This window comes from Cetorhinus maximus, chromosome 14, assembly GCF_964194155.1.
Source record: "Cetorhinus maximus chromosome 14, sCetMax3.hap1.1, whole genome shotgun sequence".
Classification (NCBI taxonomy): Eukaryota; Metazoa; Chordata; class Chondrichthyes; order Lamniformes; family Cetorhinidae; genus Cetorhinus; species Cetorhinus maximus.
Genome location: NC_135892.1, coordinates 56,194,794 through 56,212,670, shown reverse-complemented (window position 1 = coordinate 56,212,670; position 17,877 = coordinate 56,194,794). Strand labels below are relative to the sequence as shown.

Here is a 17,877-nt window from a genome sequence, read left to right as displayed (position 1 = left end):
CCTTCGAGGAGCCCACTCTGAAGCATGCAAGTTGCATAAACAGGGTGTGGCTCAATCCTCCAACACATTTATTCCAATTTATGCCCTAACTCATCCCAAATTATTACTTTTACAAGTGGTGGTACAACCTGGTGTAAAGTTTAGGGTGCGAGTTTCACAATGAGGAGGTCATTTTGTTTCCTGCTACTGAGGCTGGTGTTACTTTGGCTACATATTGGTCACTTTAGTACTTTGAAGGTTCAATCAGAATGTTTGTCATTAGTTTTATGCAGCTTTACTCATCGAATCATAAAATCATAGATTGACTACAGCACAGAAGGAGGCTATTCAGTTCATTGTGTCCATTCTGGCCCTCTGTAAGACCTACTCAGCTAGTCCCACTCCCCTGCCCTTTCCCTGTCGCCCTGCAATTTTTTTTCTCTTCAGATAACTATCCAATTCACTTTTGAAAACCAATTTTGAATCTGCCTCTACCACATTCTCAGACAGTGCATTCAGATCCTAACTACTGTACAGGGAGAAGCAACCAGTTAAGTGGGATCTGGGGGCACCCTGGTGAGATGGGGGAGATGTTGTTAAGGACATGTGGGGGTATTGTTATGGGGGGGGCGGGTGGTGGGCCATTGCCACCAAGGGGCCCATTCATGGGCCACAGATTACCCTAACAGGAGGGCCAACTTGAGCCTACCAGCAGACCGCCAGGGTTTACCTGTCTCCTCACCCAGTGGAGGGCCCTCTAAGCTCTGGTAAAATGCAGCTGAGTTGGGAAGAGGCCCTTAATTGGCCACCAAAGTGGCTCATCGGGCTCCGAGTGGGAGGGCTGGATGGCAGGGCAGTGGAAAGATGATGGGCATGTCACCCACCGCTTTCCAGTGCCATCATGCCATGCTTCCTAGCTCCCACAGCCTGTCCCCAAAAGGCTGGTAAAATCCAGCCCAGTGTTTGTGACGTTGAATTAAACAAATCCAAAAAATAACATATGGTAGGGCAATGGGGTTCAATTATTTTGAGAGAAGCCTCTAAGGAGCAATGAATTTGCAAATACTCTTGCAGAGCTAAAAATCATCTTTGAAGACCACAAATAAATGATTCCCCCACCACCAGATTCAGTTTCAGGGGCAGATTTTCTCAGATTCCCCATGAATTTATTTGCAGGAATTGAGCACCTTTCAAGGCAGTTTATTCTACAGTGTTCGCTTCACAAATGCAGGACATTTGCCATTGGGATAGTTTTCCTTCTCTTTGATGCAATTGCTTCCTTGTCACAATGCTTTTCAACAACTTGCCAGGACACAGTAATCTCCCACTGGGCTATGCAGGAATGTTGTATCTCATTGGAATTTTCAGCTGAATTTATGTTTCCCTGAGCAGTTTATTCCAATGCTCAAATTTTTTGCAAGAACTTTTAGTGAGGTTCTCATTTCCTGATGCTGACACATTATAAAACATTCGTGAGACCACACAAGTAGTACTGTGTCCAACTGTAGTCACAGCACGCACCAAAAGATCCACTCTGGCAGTAGGAAGAACTCACAGAAGCACAGCCAAAATACTTAGGATAGTTTAGATCACTCAGCTATAATTAAAGCTTATCAAATTATGTTTAGCATTAGAAAAAGATTAAAGAAAACTAGGGTCTAAGTTTTTAGAGAGGAATGCAGGGAATTAATGGTCAGGATTGTCTTTCCAATGGCAATGTTTCAAGGATGGGGAGGAGGCCAGGAGGAGAACTTCACCTTCAATTGGGAAAACCCAAGGTTGTGAACTGCCAGGACCATCTGTTGCCTTCCCCATGGTGGCCCTTGGAAGTACTGCTAAGTGGAACAGACACAAGGGAAACCCGCGGTAACCTGACCCTGGGGCCTTTTGGATGTGGTCAGTGGAGAAATAGTGGCACACCACAATCCTGGTAGGGCAAGGGGAAAAAGATCCTCGTCAGGATAGGAATGTGGCAGTAAGCCTTTCTATGGCCATTTTCCATCATTCTCTGGTGTAATTCCACCCTAGCATCCTGGCTAATAAGAGATGTTAAATATATGGGGCTATACTTCATGGGATGAATTTGTGGTGGTAAATGGAGTAAACCTAAAACAGAATCTGAAGACCATTTCTTTTGGAAGTTGAGGCTGTCCTGAACAGCCCCCCTCTGGAATTCCTTTGGCTTCTGTCTCCTTTCCACCCAGTGATCCGGACTCTGGGGAGGAGTGGGCATCTAGGCCATTTTAGTGGAAGTGAGTCTTACCTTGGTATTCAGGTCTGTGCCCTGTTTGGACACCCTTGTAAAATGCTGAACCTTCAGGAATACAGAACATCTCATATGGAATCAATGGGCAACAGTACAAAAAAACTATTTGTTGTTGCTGGCCTCCCCTGGAGTGGCTTGTTAGTGCCACTTCTCCTAGTGATTTTCCATGATGTGCCCCAACTGGCATTGAAGCCCATTGGCAATTTTGTAATTAGTGGACCCATCTTGAATCTGGATACTCCACTGGGTCCAGTAGCAAAGGTCACTGACAGAGTGGGATTCTTGATCTTCCAAAGTTGCACTAGTGCAGTGACCCAGAGGATTTTCAGGGCACATATAACAAAGCTTCAAGTATTGCATTCAATTGCCAAATAACCTAATATTCATGATGATGCTTCATAACTTTTAATAATATTCATTGTAGAGATTGCACAATAACAGCACGACTTAACAGAAATTCTATTATCATTAACAAAATATTTGAAACTTCTACCTGAAATTCACTGAAGACAAGCTATCAAAACATTAACACTTAGAGGTGAATGTCAATGCAAGCAATCACTTTACTACAAAATTAGTCCTTCTTATTAAATTTTTATGTGCGAAGTAAATGATATTCATAATATTGTGATTCAGATTCACAGTAGCAAAAATATTTCAAAGACGACAGTTTAATATATGAAGTACATTTTATTTGATTAGAAAACAACTTTGTACATCATGATATTAGGTATTTAATTTTGGGCTGGATAGCGAACATGATAAAACTTTATGTAGCTTTAAATATTAATTTGTAATGTATATTTATTTCAGTAAGTTTATCTCTACACATTATTTTATTGAAGGCACTTTTTACAAAAAGACACAAATAAAGAAGTGAAAGTTAAATTGAATCATAAAGCAAATTACATAAACACACCAGAATGTTAAATGCTGTGGTAATCAATGCTTTACTTTGGCTATTCTTATCAGTGCCACAAAAACTAAAATGAATAAGGTCCCACTACTATTGTCAACCGCAACACAGACACAGTCCGGTAGTTCATTATGGCACTGACTGTTAACATCTCCAGATCCACAATGTACTCCTTTGGTCCTGTTAAAGGCTTCACTAAGACAAGCATTCCACTCACATTGCTTGTTTGCTGCAGGAATATAAAAGTGTAAAATAAGCAAATAATGCAGTGATTTTAAAAAATATGCATGCTTTAATACTTCGTTTTTGAGGCAACAGTTCCTGAAATAGCAGGGCTGGATGGGGCAGAACATCTCTCCACCAGATTATCTTGCACAGTTCTGAAGGTGAGAGTGGGCACTTCTATCCCTTCCCATTCTAGGCGCATGCCTGGCAGAATAGGGGTGGGGATAGGGGTAGGGTGGGGGAGGAGTTTCTGGGCTCTCTGGTAATCATTTTAGATATGCCTCTGCAATGATCAGTGGTATGTACTGTGGCTGCAGGCATATGTATCATGAAGTGATATAAATGGATATCACTGAGCAGAATTCAAATGACATTCAATTCAAGCGAGATTGATTACTATTTGAATTGGGACCATTCCAGCCAGAGAGCAACAGTGGTGTAGGTTTGGACCACAGAAATCTGTGGCACACTCGACCTGTGAAATCTCCTTTGATGTGAGTGCCCATCTCAGTTCAACATTGCTGTAGTTCTGGGTTAATGAAGATGCCAGAATTTATATGCTTATATTTTAGCAAATTACCTGGGGCAGAATTTTGCCCTTGGTGGGCAGGCTTGGCAGGGGTGGTCAGGACACCGACCGCCGCCCGCGATTCGCACTGCACCGCGATTTCACACTGGCAGGTCAATTAAGGCTCGCCCAGCATGATACATGAGCGGCAGTGCTAGTCGCTGCCTGTGTGGCGGGGGTGTGGTGGGGAGGAGGGCGAACGGGCCAAGTGCGAACTTTGCACATGTGTGCGAGTGAACGCTGCATAATCTCCCTGAGGCACAGAGCTGCCTCAGGGAGATGAAGAGGTATAAAAAAATAAAGAAAATAGAAATGTAATAAAACATGTCCTCTCATGAGACTCTGTCACATGAGCAGGGACATGTTATGAGTGAAAAATTAAAGTTTTTATTTTAGTTTTATTTGCTTTTGGAAACCTCATCCCACACGTGGATGAGGTTTACAAAAAAATGCAAAGGTCATTTGGCCTTTTCGCCTGCCTGCCAACTTGTGATTGTCGGCAGGTGCGCTGCTGGTTCCGGCCCACTGACTGAACTATCGCGTGACTGTGTGTTGATGTCGGCATGCTCGGCCAACATCAGCGTGTGTCATTTCACACTCGAGCGGCTTGGACACACGCCCACCCACCGGGCAAAAATTTCTGCCCCTATTTCTCCCTCTTCTATTTCAGTGAAGTGCAGTGCTTGTGTCAGATGCTTGCACACAAAGTTAAGGCTGAGACTGGGAATTAGAACTTATGTCCTACCATTCCATGGTATAGTAAGTCCATCATTGGTTCACCAGTGTGTTAATCACTCATTACTGTCTGTTAATACCGATGAAGAGGTCGACATTGCCTGGGCCTCCTAACCTGAATGCCCAACTATTCCATGCAGTATTTAATGCTTTTTAATAAGAAAATCTAGGATGCCAACTGCCTTCTTAAGTTGGAACTACTGCAGTGTGCACCTTGCATTCTGACCAGTTCCGTAAGAGGTGCAGGCACAGAGCTCATGCTAGGTAAGTTTTGAATTAATTTTGTGAGGCTCAGAGGAGAAGGACTCTTCGTCTAGGCCTCACAAAAATAATCTGGGCTGTCACTGCCTGGGGCTCCTCACCCTCAACGATCATTACCCTTTGCCACATGTAACTTATTAGTGGCCAGGGATGTCTGGTATTGGGGAATCTTAATCTGTCAAGCTGTATCAGAATACCCATTTTACGCCCCAAAGTTCGCTGGGTTAATGTAAATGAACACAGTGCTTCAAAATCATGGCCGCCTCTTGGCACAGGTATGGAACGCTTTGCTGGATGGTTGCCCAAAAAATAAAATCGACCCCTATGGCCCAGAATTTTCTCAGGGGTTATTCTGATCAACTGTTGGTAACTCTGGTGGGAGATCGGCAGAACACCTGGAGAAATGGTTCCTCTGCAAGTCACACATCAATCTGACTTGGAAATATTCCTTCACTATCGCAAAGTCAAAATCATAGAACTCCCTCCCTAACAGATCTATGGCTATATTTACAGCACAGGGACTGCAGCAATTCAAGGAGGCGGCTCACAATCTTCTCAAGTGCAATTAGGGATGGGCTATAAATGTTGGTTTTGCCAGCGATTCCCAATTCCCATGAACAAATAAAAAAAACAGCTAAAAACAATTGATTATGCGGTTTCTCTGGGTTCCATTGATTCCCTAGCAAAGGCACGGTGGAAGATTGGTATAATCCCTGAGAGAAGTGAGGGCCAACAGTCAGGGTGGAGTATATACTAGGTTAAATTGACATATGGTGAATACATTTCTTGTCCCAAACAATCTTGGTGAAGGGAAAGCTTTGCACACTGGCAGTTTTCAACATACTTTTAAAACATAGATGAGCTTCAATTTATTCACGAACTCTGCCAGATTCCCGTGGTAACCCTGTGGAGTAGGAATATGGCAGTGACCAATTTTAAAAAGCCTGAAACACAATTTATGCCATATAAGGGACAGAAGCTCTGTCCATCTCTTACAAAGCCACTGATGATGACAGGACCATGGAGGTCTTGCCATGGCTTCAAGTGGGTTCAACCAAAGGGTCCGGTTGGAGCAAGTAGGATGCATCCCAAAGAAAGGCTGTGGCCTTATTTTTAAAGGAATATTTGGATTGGCACCTTTACACAGAAGAGCGGGGGAGACCTGGGTGGAGATAGAGATTGGTCCTTGCTTCCATTGGCAGGAAGGCATCAGAATTTCCATCTGAACAGGTTAGGTGGGCAAAGAGTTTCACCCTTAAGGCATAGGCAGTAGAATGCCAGACATCAGCACTGGTCAACATGATCCAGGAATAATCACTGGTGGTGCACCTGTGGGTTTTCGGGGCTGTATCCAGATACACAGATAAAATGTAGACAAGGCAATTGTTGCATGTAAGTACGTTATGGCCAAGAGTAACTAGTGGCATTTTGGAGAGCTCAATGTGGAAAGCTGTGGTGCTGACATCATTCTGGGAGTGGGTAGAAAATACAATATTCGTTTAGCTTTCTGCCTACAAATACAAATAATACTTGCACCCTTTGCATTTGGGGGTAAATTGATTGAAAAAATGGTGTTCATCAACAATTTAGTTTAAAAACTATAATGGCCATGGCTCTAAAAATCCACAGCTCTTTTGGCATAGGTTGCGCTGAACCTTTCAAGATGGTATATCATTGGATGGAACCTCCACCAGCCCCAAACACGGCAGTTGGCACAGGAAAGCACGGGGCTGCAACTTCCTGTGTCCAAGGCTTTAACTGGGACCCCGAGCAACACTGCCAAAGATACACCTAGTCTGATCAGGAGTATAGGATTGTGGCCTGGAACCCTAGAGAAAAAGTGGCAGAATTTTAAATAAATTTTAAAACTCTTCTCCCTGGAAGAGGGAGTGAGGGGGCAACAAATAATTCTTTCTAGGGAGATGCAACCCCGCAACCTACCACACCACTTTCAACCCAGGGACCGAGCAGAGATTGGTGTTGCCTTCTGGCCTCTTCAGCATGTAGAAGCACTCTAGTGGCAGGATGCAATCCATTAAAAATCAAATGGTGGAGAATGCCACAGGGAGCATTTCAGCCATTATGCATTTTTTGGAGCCCACCTCTTTCTTTAAAATCAATAAAATAGTTGATAGACAAACTAAAGTATTACTCACCCTCAGATAGAACTCGCCTTCATTCCCAGAGATGATTTGGAAGGTGTTGAAGGTATTGGGGTAAACACTTGTTGCTTGAATTTGGAAGATATCAGAGGGGACAGATCTATCTGATCGAACATTCATGTACTTATACACATAGGAATAAGGCTGATCATGACAAGCTGCATTTGCTGCTGGACAGACACAGCGACTGAATAAAAAAACAAAACAAAGCAAAACCTGCATCATTAAAAGCCCAGCATCTCCTACAGTTTTCTACGAATTATGCCATAGGATTAATTGTTACATATTGTAGGATTAGGTTTTGGTGCAGTTCAGTATGCCCTAAAATGTATATATTAAAGAAATCAAATATCTGTACCTACAAGCTGCAGTCCCATCCCAACTTCCCTCACTCTCCAAAGACTTTGGCTGGGATTTTCCAGCCCCGCTATGGCAGGACCCCTTGTGGGGGATGCGGAGGGCCAGCCAAAAGTCCATTGAATTTCGGTGCAAGATCCCGGCAGCGGGCAGGGCCGGAAAATCCCACCCTTTGAATATGTTGTCACTCCCCAAATTCATGCCCAGCTTTTCCACAATTCCATGTTTGAATACCTCCAACTTGGCTGCAGTACAGAAACAGCTCTCCTTAAAGTCACAAATATCATTCTTTGTGACTGATCATGATAATCCATCCCTCTTATCCTTCTTGACTTATCTGCAGCTTCCAGCACAGTTGAACATACCGTTCTGCTCCAGTATCTCCCCTCCTTTGTCTAGTTAGGTGATTCTGATTCTTTGATTCCATTCTAAATACCTAATGGTAGCCAGAGAGTCCCCTGCAATGAATTCTCTTTTCACTCTCACACACTTACTTCAGAAGTACCCCAAGGATCTAACCTTGGCCCTCTTCCATTTCTCATCTATATGGTGCTCCTCGGTGGTACCATTTGAAAATATTATCACATCACCATGACTTTGGACCCCACCACTAGCTCTGACTTGTCACCCTGTGGGTGGAATTTTCCATTCCCGCCAGCAGAGGGTTTTGTTACACTGGCATGGTGAGCAGAAAATTCGGAGTCAAAAGTCAGATTCCTGCCAGCAGAAAAACGAGTCGGAACTTTCCTCTCGACACTTTCATGGTGGGGTGACAGCGGCTCGGCTTTCCTGCTGATCCATGTCGGGAATGCCATTTGCGTGCAATAGCACCTCATGAATACTCAAAAAACCCAACTCTCTGGAATCACGATCCCCTCCCAATTACGTGCCACACCAGCAGGAAATTAGACTGGTCTAAATAATGACTGGATTCGAGTGGCGTGCAGCTGTCCACCCTCACCACTCATGACTTCAGGGTGAGTGCAACATTCAAAGCCGACCTGAAACAGCGCTGCCCTGGTTCCTCGCCCCTCGCCATGTCAGCGTTAGCCTCACCTGTGTGGGGTGTATAGTGGGGCTGCTCACTGTGGTTGCCTCGGCTGGTGAGCTGGGCTGCTCACTGTGGTTGCCGTGCTACTCCAGCAGGACAGCACTGTGTGCTGCGAGTTTCAGGCAGGGCTGCCCTCGAAAACAGTGGCCAGTATGGCGGCCGGCAGGGGGAAATGACAGAGACATGAGGGTGAAGGGGGTTTGGGGTGGGACGATGGCAGGCAGGGGGAAGATTGGAGGTGGGAAAGCTGGAGCCCAACAGGGAACAGTGGAATGCAGACATGGAAGGCAGGATTTTGAGGTTGGTGGGCGGGTGCGGTTGGTGGGACTGGGAGCAGCCGGGAAACAGCCTGCTGCCCCCGATTGCTCTCTGAACGTGATTTCACGCTGACGGGCTAATTAAGGCCTGCCCAGCATGAAATGCAGCTCTTCACTGGTCAGGAATGGCTGAGCGGGGGTGGGGACCTGATGGCTGTCGGGTCCAGTGGTGACCTAGTGGCTGGTTTAAAAACGGCCAGAAAGGATACCATGGAGGACGTCTGTTCTGAGTTGTCTTGATGGAGTTGAGTGTGGATGGAGATGCCAGGCGGGAGGACAGGTCGGGGGGGCACTCGGCCCCCACTTTTCAAATGAGTGCCTCACTGTCCTGCTGGAGGTGGTGGCTGCCAGGAGGGACACCCTTGTCCCCACAGATGGGAGAAGGAGGCCACCACACCTCACCAAGAGGGCATGGGAGGAGGTAGCAGTTCTCGTGAGCAGCCATGACGTGGTGCGGCACACATGGGTACAGTGCTGGAAGCAGTTCAATGACATGCTGAGCTTAGGAAGGATGAGTACTGTGTTGGCATGGGTCAGTGTGCAGAAGTGTTAAGGTATGGCCATCCCCCCGTGGATCTCGGGGGTGTTAGAGTCTGAGTGCCAACTTTGTCAATGATATTGGAGCTGGCCAAGGGGGTGAGCCCTGGCTGCTTGGGCTGAGTGCCTTGCGGCTTGAGGGCTCGAATGTACCCTGCGAGGTGTTGGCCAGGCTGCAAAGGCGCTGCAGGTAGACAGTGCACTAATCAATGCTCCTCCGTCCTTTCAGGAGAAGACGAGCCATAACCAATCAGAGACGGCATGTACGGGCAGAGGCCCACCCAACCTGTTGCTGCTCACCAAGTTTGAGCAGGATGCCCTGGAGCTCGAGAGCTGGCATGCTCCCCATGCAACTGGAGAGACGGGGGTGCCAGACGAAGGTAAGAGTGCATTGCACAGAGGTGAGAGTTTCAGATTGTGCAACCATTCTAGCGTAGTCTCTTTATTGGTGGGTGCCTCGAACCTGGAGTCCCCGTTGATCATTGAAAGATGATGGCACCATGATGCAGATCTCCGTTGTTTCATGCCTGGCATGCACAGTGACAGCGTGATGACTTTAACTAATGACATGCCCTTATTCTCCATTTTAGGTTCACCAGCAGGCACTCGCTCTCTGGACCCCGAAAGGCCACCCCTGATGCCGTGGACCATCGGGCTTCACTTGCACCCGCGTCAAACCCGCTCTCTGAACCAGGCACCAGCATAGATACCCACACCTCAGTGGGCATTAGATTGGTGGCTAAAATGTCGGTGCACATTGGTGAGGGCACTTCACACTCGCTTGAGGTGCAGGTGGAGTCAGAGAGTACCCAGGACACCGGCAGTCGGAGGCCTGCTGGGGACCAGGACAATGCTCAGTTGAAGGCAGATGATAAGCCTCTGGAGTCATCCATTAGGCGGCAGATGATGGATGTCCAGTGAGATCTGTGGGAGGACCTGGTGGAGATCCAAGAGGGTGTGCGTGCCATGGTCTCCGTTGTGGAGGAGTCCAAGCGGAGCGTGAGCACTCCGTTGACCACCATGTGCGAGCGCACTGCCTCCTCCACTGAGAGGGTGTTGGCTCTCATGGAGAGGCTCCAGGGACAGAATCAGGGGTTCCTGCAGTTGCGCTCAGACCTACAAGCCCTCACACAGGCAATGACCTCAGGTGGTCAGTGCCAGTGTGGGAGATAGATGAGGCACCCAGTATCCCAGCTAGGTGCCAGTCTAACCATGGTGACCAAGGAGGTCCAAAGCGACCTCACATTGGTGCACGAGCTGCATGTCATCACTGCGGGCTCCTCTCAGGGCGCTCCGGATGAGGGCAGCAGCTCCTCCACCCCTCTGCCAGTGACTGTCACATCTGATGAGGCTGTGATGACTGGGGATATGCCAGCTGTAGCACTGGCTGCTCCCTCCCAGGTGGGGCCAGCACAGGCTTTACTGCCAAGGTCATCAAGGCCAACAAGACACCAGGGTCAGCAGGCTGCCTTCAATGTCGGTGCACCAAGACGTAGCACTCGCAAATGTAAATTTAAGGTGCCGTGAGACCAAGAGGGACAGTTCATGGGTGATTTTTTGTTCATTTATGTTTGGTTTTTATGTCTGCTGGTGTGGACATCAACACCAGTAATTGTAATGTCATAATTATTTCAACGTGATGCTGATATTAAATTTGTTTTGGTTCTGACGGACTGAGTATGCTTCACATTTTTTCTTTCTAGTGCAGGGTCAGTGTGTAATGTTGGATGTGAGTGGCTCGATACTTTATTGCATAGGCATTGAGTGGACTTTGGGTGCAAATGTAAGGCTCATTTCAGACATCTGGGATGGAGGCGGCAGTCCTGGCATGTGGTTGAAGCTGGCCTTTGGTAGCCTAGCTGAAGGAGAGTTGGATCAAGGCGTCCCTGGTGTCTCTGCCTCCCTGGAGGTTACCAAGGTCTGGCTCTGCGCCCCAAGCATTCTCCTCACCTTGCTCCTCTTCTGACTCACTACTGGACTAATCATCTGTGGCCTGTGCATCTGTGTCAGCATCCTCTTCCTCCAGCGGGTCCCCCCTTGCCAGTGCCAGATTGTGGAGAGCACAGCATGGAACCACTATTAGTGACCCCCACTCTGGGGGGTATTGTAGTGCTCCCCTAGAACAGTCCAGTGCATCTTGAGAAGACCTATTGAGAAGACCTATGGTGCTCTCTATCACCGCCCTTGTGGAGGCATGACTCCTAATATAACGCTGCTTTGCCTCTGTTCTTTGTTCTTGGGTGGCGGAGAGGCGTCATGAGCCACCTCTTCAACAGATAGCCCTTGTCACCCAGCACCCATCCATCCAGTGGGGCTGGAGCACTGAAGAGCCTCGGCACCTGGGAGTGTCTCAGGATGTAAGCGTCATGGGAGCTGCCAGGCTACCTTGCACAGACTTGCAGAATCTGCGTCCTGTGGTCACACACTATCTGAATGTTCATGGAGTGGAAGCCCTTCCTATTGACGAAGAAACCCGGCTGACCCGCTGGTGCCTTGATGGGCACATGTGTGCAGTCGATTGCATCCTGGACGCAGGGGAAGCCAGCAATCACTGCAAAGCTTCTGCCTCGCTCAGCCTGGCTGGCCTCATCCATATGGTAAAGAATAAAGGTCAGTACCTGCCTGAACAGAGCTTCTGTCACCAGCTTGACGTAACTGTGGACAGCTGATTGGGAGACTCCACAAAGATCCCCCACTAAGCCCTGGAAAAAGTCAGAGGCATAGAAATTGAGGGCCGCTGTGAGCTTCAGAGCCACTGGCATGGGGTGTCCACCCACACAGTCGGAGCTGATCTCAGGCCCAATTGTCTGATAAATGGAGGTGACTGTCCCCCTTAAGAGGTGGAGCCTCCTTTGGCAGTGCATCTCAGACATATTGAGGTAGCTGCATCGCTGCCTGTAAACCCTGGCAGCAGGATAGTGGTGTCTTCTGCGGCCTCTTCCGCCTTGGACTTCCTGCTAGCCCTGAACCCCTAGTGCCTGTGCTTCTCCTCCCACAGGTCCCTTCCCTGGAAGCTGCACTGGGACACCTGGCCTCCTCTCCCTTCTGCCCCTCTCTTCCTCCTCAGAGGAGGTGCCTCCAGTGGAGACCACAATCCCCATTACCAGGGTAACAGAAGGCTGTCTGATACCTGGAAGGGTCCACGCGGTCTGAATCCACTGGGGGCCTTGGAGGTACCAATAAGTCCTGAAATGAAGCCTGGAAGTGCTAACAATGAAGCCCCGAACAGAGATGAAGCTGCCAAGTACCAATAAGTCACCAGCAGCAAACTATGTACTAAGCTTCCTACTACTGACACTGGCAATGCTAATCATCCCTTTTGTCCTACCCGTGGATGAGGTTTTTGAAAACGTTGACTGGTCCCTTGCCCGTTTTGCCCGTGCGACGAGTGCAAAATTGCACGGGCAACGAAAAATCAGGGTCAATTGACTTTTTAATGACCTTAAGTGACCTCTTAATTAATGGTGGGCGCGGCTCTGGCACCAGCTCACGTCTGCTGATCAAAATATCACGTGAGTGCGCGATGCTGTCCCAACGTCATCGCACGCTATTTTACGCCCGATCAGGTTGGGCCCACATGCACCCGCCTGTGGGATGTAAAACGTTGCCGAGAAGGGGGTGGATTTGCTTGAAGGGGAGGGGAAGCACGCAGACTCTAGAGTACAAATGGGCTATGGGGGGTACGCGGGGATTAGTGTGGCACAAGAGGGAAGGGATGCACAGACACTCATGAGTGGTGGGGAGGGGGAGAAGGCTTATACAAGAAGGACGGGGCGCACAGAAACTCATGGTGTTGTGGGGGGGGGCGAAGGTAAACTGTCCTGTGCTCATTCGGTAAGGAGCTGAAGGTCGGGGTGAGAGGTTAAAGGAAGTCCTTGGGCACTTTGGGCCATGCTACAGGGCTATGCGTGGCACACATGTCATGTTTCTGCTGCAGGGAAGGGCAAGGCCTGTGTACTCAGTGGAGGTCAGGCGCAGCTTGGTGTGCAGGGTGTGGTAATAGTCTCACAGTCAGTGGTGAAGGGGATGTCTGGCTCGGTACTGGGCTGCAGATGAGATGGCCATGGTCAGGGGAGGCATCTGCAGCCTGTAAATGGGGAAAATAGAATAAAGGGGGGGTACTCGAAACTCTCCTGGGTGGTGGTGGTGGTTGGGGGGGGGGGGGGTAAGGGGCCGGGGGTTTGCCTCTGTATGTGCCTATGCGCGCAGCTTCAAGATGGGGAGGGGGTGAGGTCCATATGGGGCATCAACAGTGATGGGTTCAGGGGGGAGGGCTGGAATGTCCACCATAATCACAATGGGCTCCAGCGTTACTGCGGGAGGTTGGAGAATCACTGGAGGGAGTTCTGCCTGCACATCAGGAGGCCCTTGGAAGATTGGGATCCCGAGATCTGACAGGGGGAGGATCAAAGCTGGTCCCAACATAAAAATGCAGCACCACCATCTTGAGACCCCGAAGTTATGCTGCAGTTTAAAATTGAAACTGGAAAAGTACCTGCATGGGAGGGGGCTGAGGCAGTGTGGGAGGAGCTCACCGCTGGACTCAAGGGCTCTAACATGGGGCACCCTCACACTGCTTACAATAACCACATGGAAATGGAGTCTGAGCTGATAGAACTCAGGAAGAGTTTATTGAGAAAGTGAAATTGGAGCCACTGACATTCGGAGTGCTTTAATGTGAGAATGCAGGAGTCATTGGGTTCACAATGAAGTTGATGTATCAAGGAGGTGACAGATAACCTCTACAATAAGGCTCATTATTATATAAAGTTTACACTGGATGAAGCTAGCCAGGCTGCTAGATTTCTGGGTTTTGCTGCAATCTCTAGCTTCCCTAGAGTACAGGGTGCAAGTGACTGCGCACATGTGGCTTTGACAGCTCCATGGCAACAGCTCCTGATGTTCATTAACAGGAAAGGGTTCCACTCCCTTGATGTTTAGCTGTTGTGCGATCAGAAGCACTACATGCACATTTGGGCCAGGTACCCTGGGAGTTCCCATGACTCCTTTATCCTGAGGCACTCCCAGGTGCCTCACATATTCAAAGGGGCTCAGCGATTACAGGGCTGGCTGCTTGGAGATGAGGGGTACCCCCTGAAACGATGGCTCATGATTCCTGTGCGTAATCCTCAAAGTGCCTTGGAGGAGAGATACAACATGGCGCACTGTGCGACAAGATCCATCAAAGAGCAGACCATTGGCATCCTGAAGATGCGCTTCCGATGTTTGGACCGCTCAGGTGGGGCTCTGCAGCACTCTGCACAGAGGGTGCCCTGCATCATCGTGGTCTGTTGCTCCCTGCACAACCTGGTGCTTCAAAGGGGAGATGACTTGCCAGAGGGAGACATGGAGAGGCCGATATCTGCTCGGACGATGAAGACCTGGGAGGGCAGGAACCTGAAGTGGGCAATGATGGGGAGTTTCCATGTGAGGATGCGATCAAAGCCGTAAGATGCAGATGTGCCCGTGACATACTCATAGCCACAAGGTTCCAGGAGATGTAAAGTGCAGGCGTATTTCTCCTGTACCTTAGTGACATGCCAGTGATCTGAAAGGCCTTTACAACCACTAACATCGAAAGCAATGTCAGCACTGGGCCTTGGATCGCCAACCCTCGTGATTCCCCAGGCCTTAATCTTTGGAAAGGCCAGCAGCCAAAGCTGGACATAGCTGCTCTAGGAAGTGAAAGGCAGCACTGCCAGCGCAAAGCCTGTGCCAAGTGGATTTGATGCAGTCGTGGCCTCCTGAATGAGACACTTCTTGCCGCCACAAAGATGTGCACATGGCTGGAGAGGCCATCATAGCTGCAGGTCTTATGATTTGGCACAAACAATGAAGACAGCTATTTGATGATGAGACAACATGAATGGTAACCCTCCAATGCAATTGAGCACGCATAACTCCATGGTGTCTTTTGAGGAGCATCGCTTCATATCACAAATTGCAGTAACTTTCAATAAAGAGATTGACACATCTCCCTGACATTAGACAAGGGGCAAGTGACTAACATGAGTCAGCTAGACATCACGTGAATGTGAGACTAACAAAGGGAGGTGATCGTGGAGTGGGAGCTTGGCTCAGCTTCTCAATAAGAATCAACAAAGATGCATATGCACAATGCATTCAAATGACGAGACCATTGTTATGAACAGCAAATGTATTTACAAAGGTGAATGATATATACAGTGAGTGAACACCTATGACCCAAAAATAATACCAAGGTTTCTTAATCTTTCTAACCCTACCGCTATGTCTTGGGGCATCCCCAACATCTGCAGCAGAGGTGGAGGCACCCTGAGTGACTGCTATGCCCTGTTGTCTTTGATGGCTTTGGCGGGCATCGTCTAGAGGGCTCTAGTCTGTTGAATGTCTCTTACAATTGTGCCTGATGTTACATCTCCAGCTCGTTTGCGACGGCTGCTTCCAGAGGCTCATGATCTGACTCAGACTCAGTAGGCGGCTGTTCTCCAGCAGTCCTCTGAGTGCCAGAGATCTGGGCTGTCACTGCCTCCACATGCTGCGGAGACGTGTCAGTGAGGTGTCTCCAGAAAGTGACCGCAAGCCTAACCTGGAACTATGGTCCACCGGGTTGTGTGTCTCTGCACTGGTGGAAGGCTCAGGTGAACGCAGTAATGGGTCTTCTTCAAATGGCTCAATATCCTCCTCTGAGGTGGCCTGGGGGCTGGGGCTTATGTTGCCTGTGCTGATCTGTCTGGATCTGCTGGTGCCGGTAAGAGAGAGAAGGTAGATTCAGTTCATGAACAGGCTGAATACAATATTGCATGTCACTCACTGTGAATGTCAGAATGTGATCAACTCATGGAGGGCTCATCTGTACTGCTTCCTGGGAGAGGTGCCTCCTGGGAGAGGTCAATCTCACCTTCTCCACAGGAGCGATCTCTGTCCTTGTCCGCCAACTCAGCAGCATCCTCCTCAAACTTGGAAAGATCCTGGATGCCCACCATCCATCCTCCAGTCTGGGATCTCTCCCTCCTGTTGTGGGAAAGCTTAGCCTGCATGAAGACAAGGGGATGGAAAGTGATGAGAAGGGATGGAGCAGAGGTTGGGAAGGATGCATGCCTGCTGTGTGTGCTGAGCCTGCCCCAGTAAGGGCTGAGGATGGTGCTTGTGCAAGATGATAGATAAGATGCTGGTGAATAGGCTTTCTTTGCTGATATCTTCCCTGCAAATATTTTGTGAGATCCCTGAGCTGAATGACACTCATGAGTGCATAATGCCATAATGAGTGTATGCATTTGGAATGAAATGAATGATGACTTACCCTGGCGGTGCAGGTGAGATCATTCATCCTCTTCCTGCACTGGATGCCGTTTCTTGGGCACGTGCCCATAGAACTGACTTCCCTTGCAAACCACCTCCCAGGCCAGCAAGGTGAGGCTGGTAGACCTCCTGGAATCATTCTTTGAGTAGGGGACATCCCAGTGCTGATGCACACCACAAACAAGAGCCTCAAGGGAGTCATTGCTGAACTTTGGCACTGCCTTATTTTTGTTTGGAGCCATCTCAGTCTTGGTCATCCACACAGCTGGGCTGCAGAGAGTAACGTGTGTGTTCGGCTGGCGTTTATAAATGGCGCCGGGACCTTCAACCCCATCGGGATACGACGGGGAGGAAGAATCATGGTCACGCCGCCATGTGATTTGGAGAGCTACTTGCTGATACATAAGTATCGTGTTTCCAAGCGTAAGATCAGGCGTGATTTCCTGATGTGCCGATCAGCGGGAAACTTGCTGCTAATCCCGCTCACCACCGCACTTAGTCTCCGGAGCAGAAAATTCCACCCTGCTTGTCTGATATCCAATATTGGATGAGCAGAAATCTCCTCCAACAAAGTACTGCAAACATGGAACTCATTTTCTTTGATCCCCAGCACAAAACTCCGTCCCCTGACCATCATTAGCATCCCTGGAAAATGCCTTACTCTGCGGAAGACCACTTGCGACCTTAGTGTTGTGTTTGACCCTGAGCTGAGTTTGTTGCCACACATCTGCATCACCAAGACTGCCTCCTTCCACCTCCGCAAGACTGCTCTATTCCAAAACAAAGACAGAATTACCTGGAAAAACTCAGCAGGTCTGGCAGCATCGGCGGAGAAGTAAAGAGTTGACGTTTCGAGTCCTCATGACCCTTCAGCAGAATAATTCCAATCCTGCCTCAGTTGATCTGCTGCTGAAACCCTCATCCATGCTTTTGTTACCTCTAGACTTGAATATTCAAATGATTCACTGGCCAGCCTCTCAACTTCTACCAGAGAAAATATTACGGTCATCCAAAACCCTGCTGCCTGTATCTTAACTCACTCCAAATCATATTCACCTGACCTTCACTCGCTCCCCATTTGACAATATCTCAGCTTTCATATCCTTACCCTTGTTATACTTGCCCCTCACTATGTGTATCCTTCTCCAGCTCTACAAGCTTTTGAGATTTCTGCATTCCTTCAATTCTGGCCTCCTGAACATCCCTGATTTTAACCCTCACT

General features: G+C 48.5%; 1 protein-coding gene across 4 annotated transcripts in view; it reads right to left on the bottom strand.

Moving 5' to 3' along the window:
- Positions 1 to 2,915: 2,915 nt before the first annotated feature.
- The window catches only part of LOC144689662 (EGF-containing fibulin-like extracellular matrix protein 1), a 186,154-nt gene continuing 171,192 nt past the window's right edge, over positions 2,916 to 17,877 (bottom strand). For all 4 annotated transcript variants that reach the window (XM_078556927.1, XM_078556929.1, XM_078556928.1 and 1 more), the window contains 2 exons: positions 7,107 to 7,299; positions 2,916 to 3,390 (listed from right to left, as the gene is read on the bottom strand). In XM_078556927.1, coding sequence (XP_078413053.1) covers positions 3,229 to 3,390; positions 7,107 to 7,299 — 355 coding nt within the window. In that variant the 3' untranslated portion in view covers positions 2,916 to 3,228. The remainder of the gene's footprint in view (positions 3,391 to 7,106; positions 7,300 to 17,877) is intronic.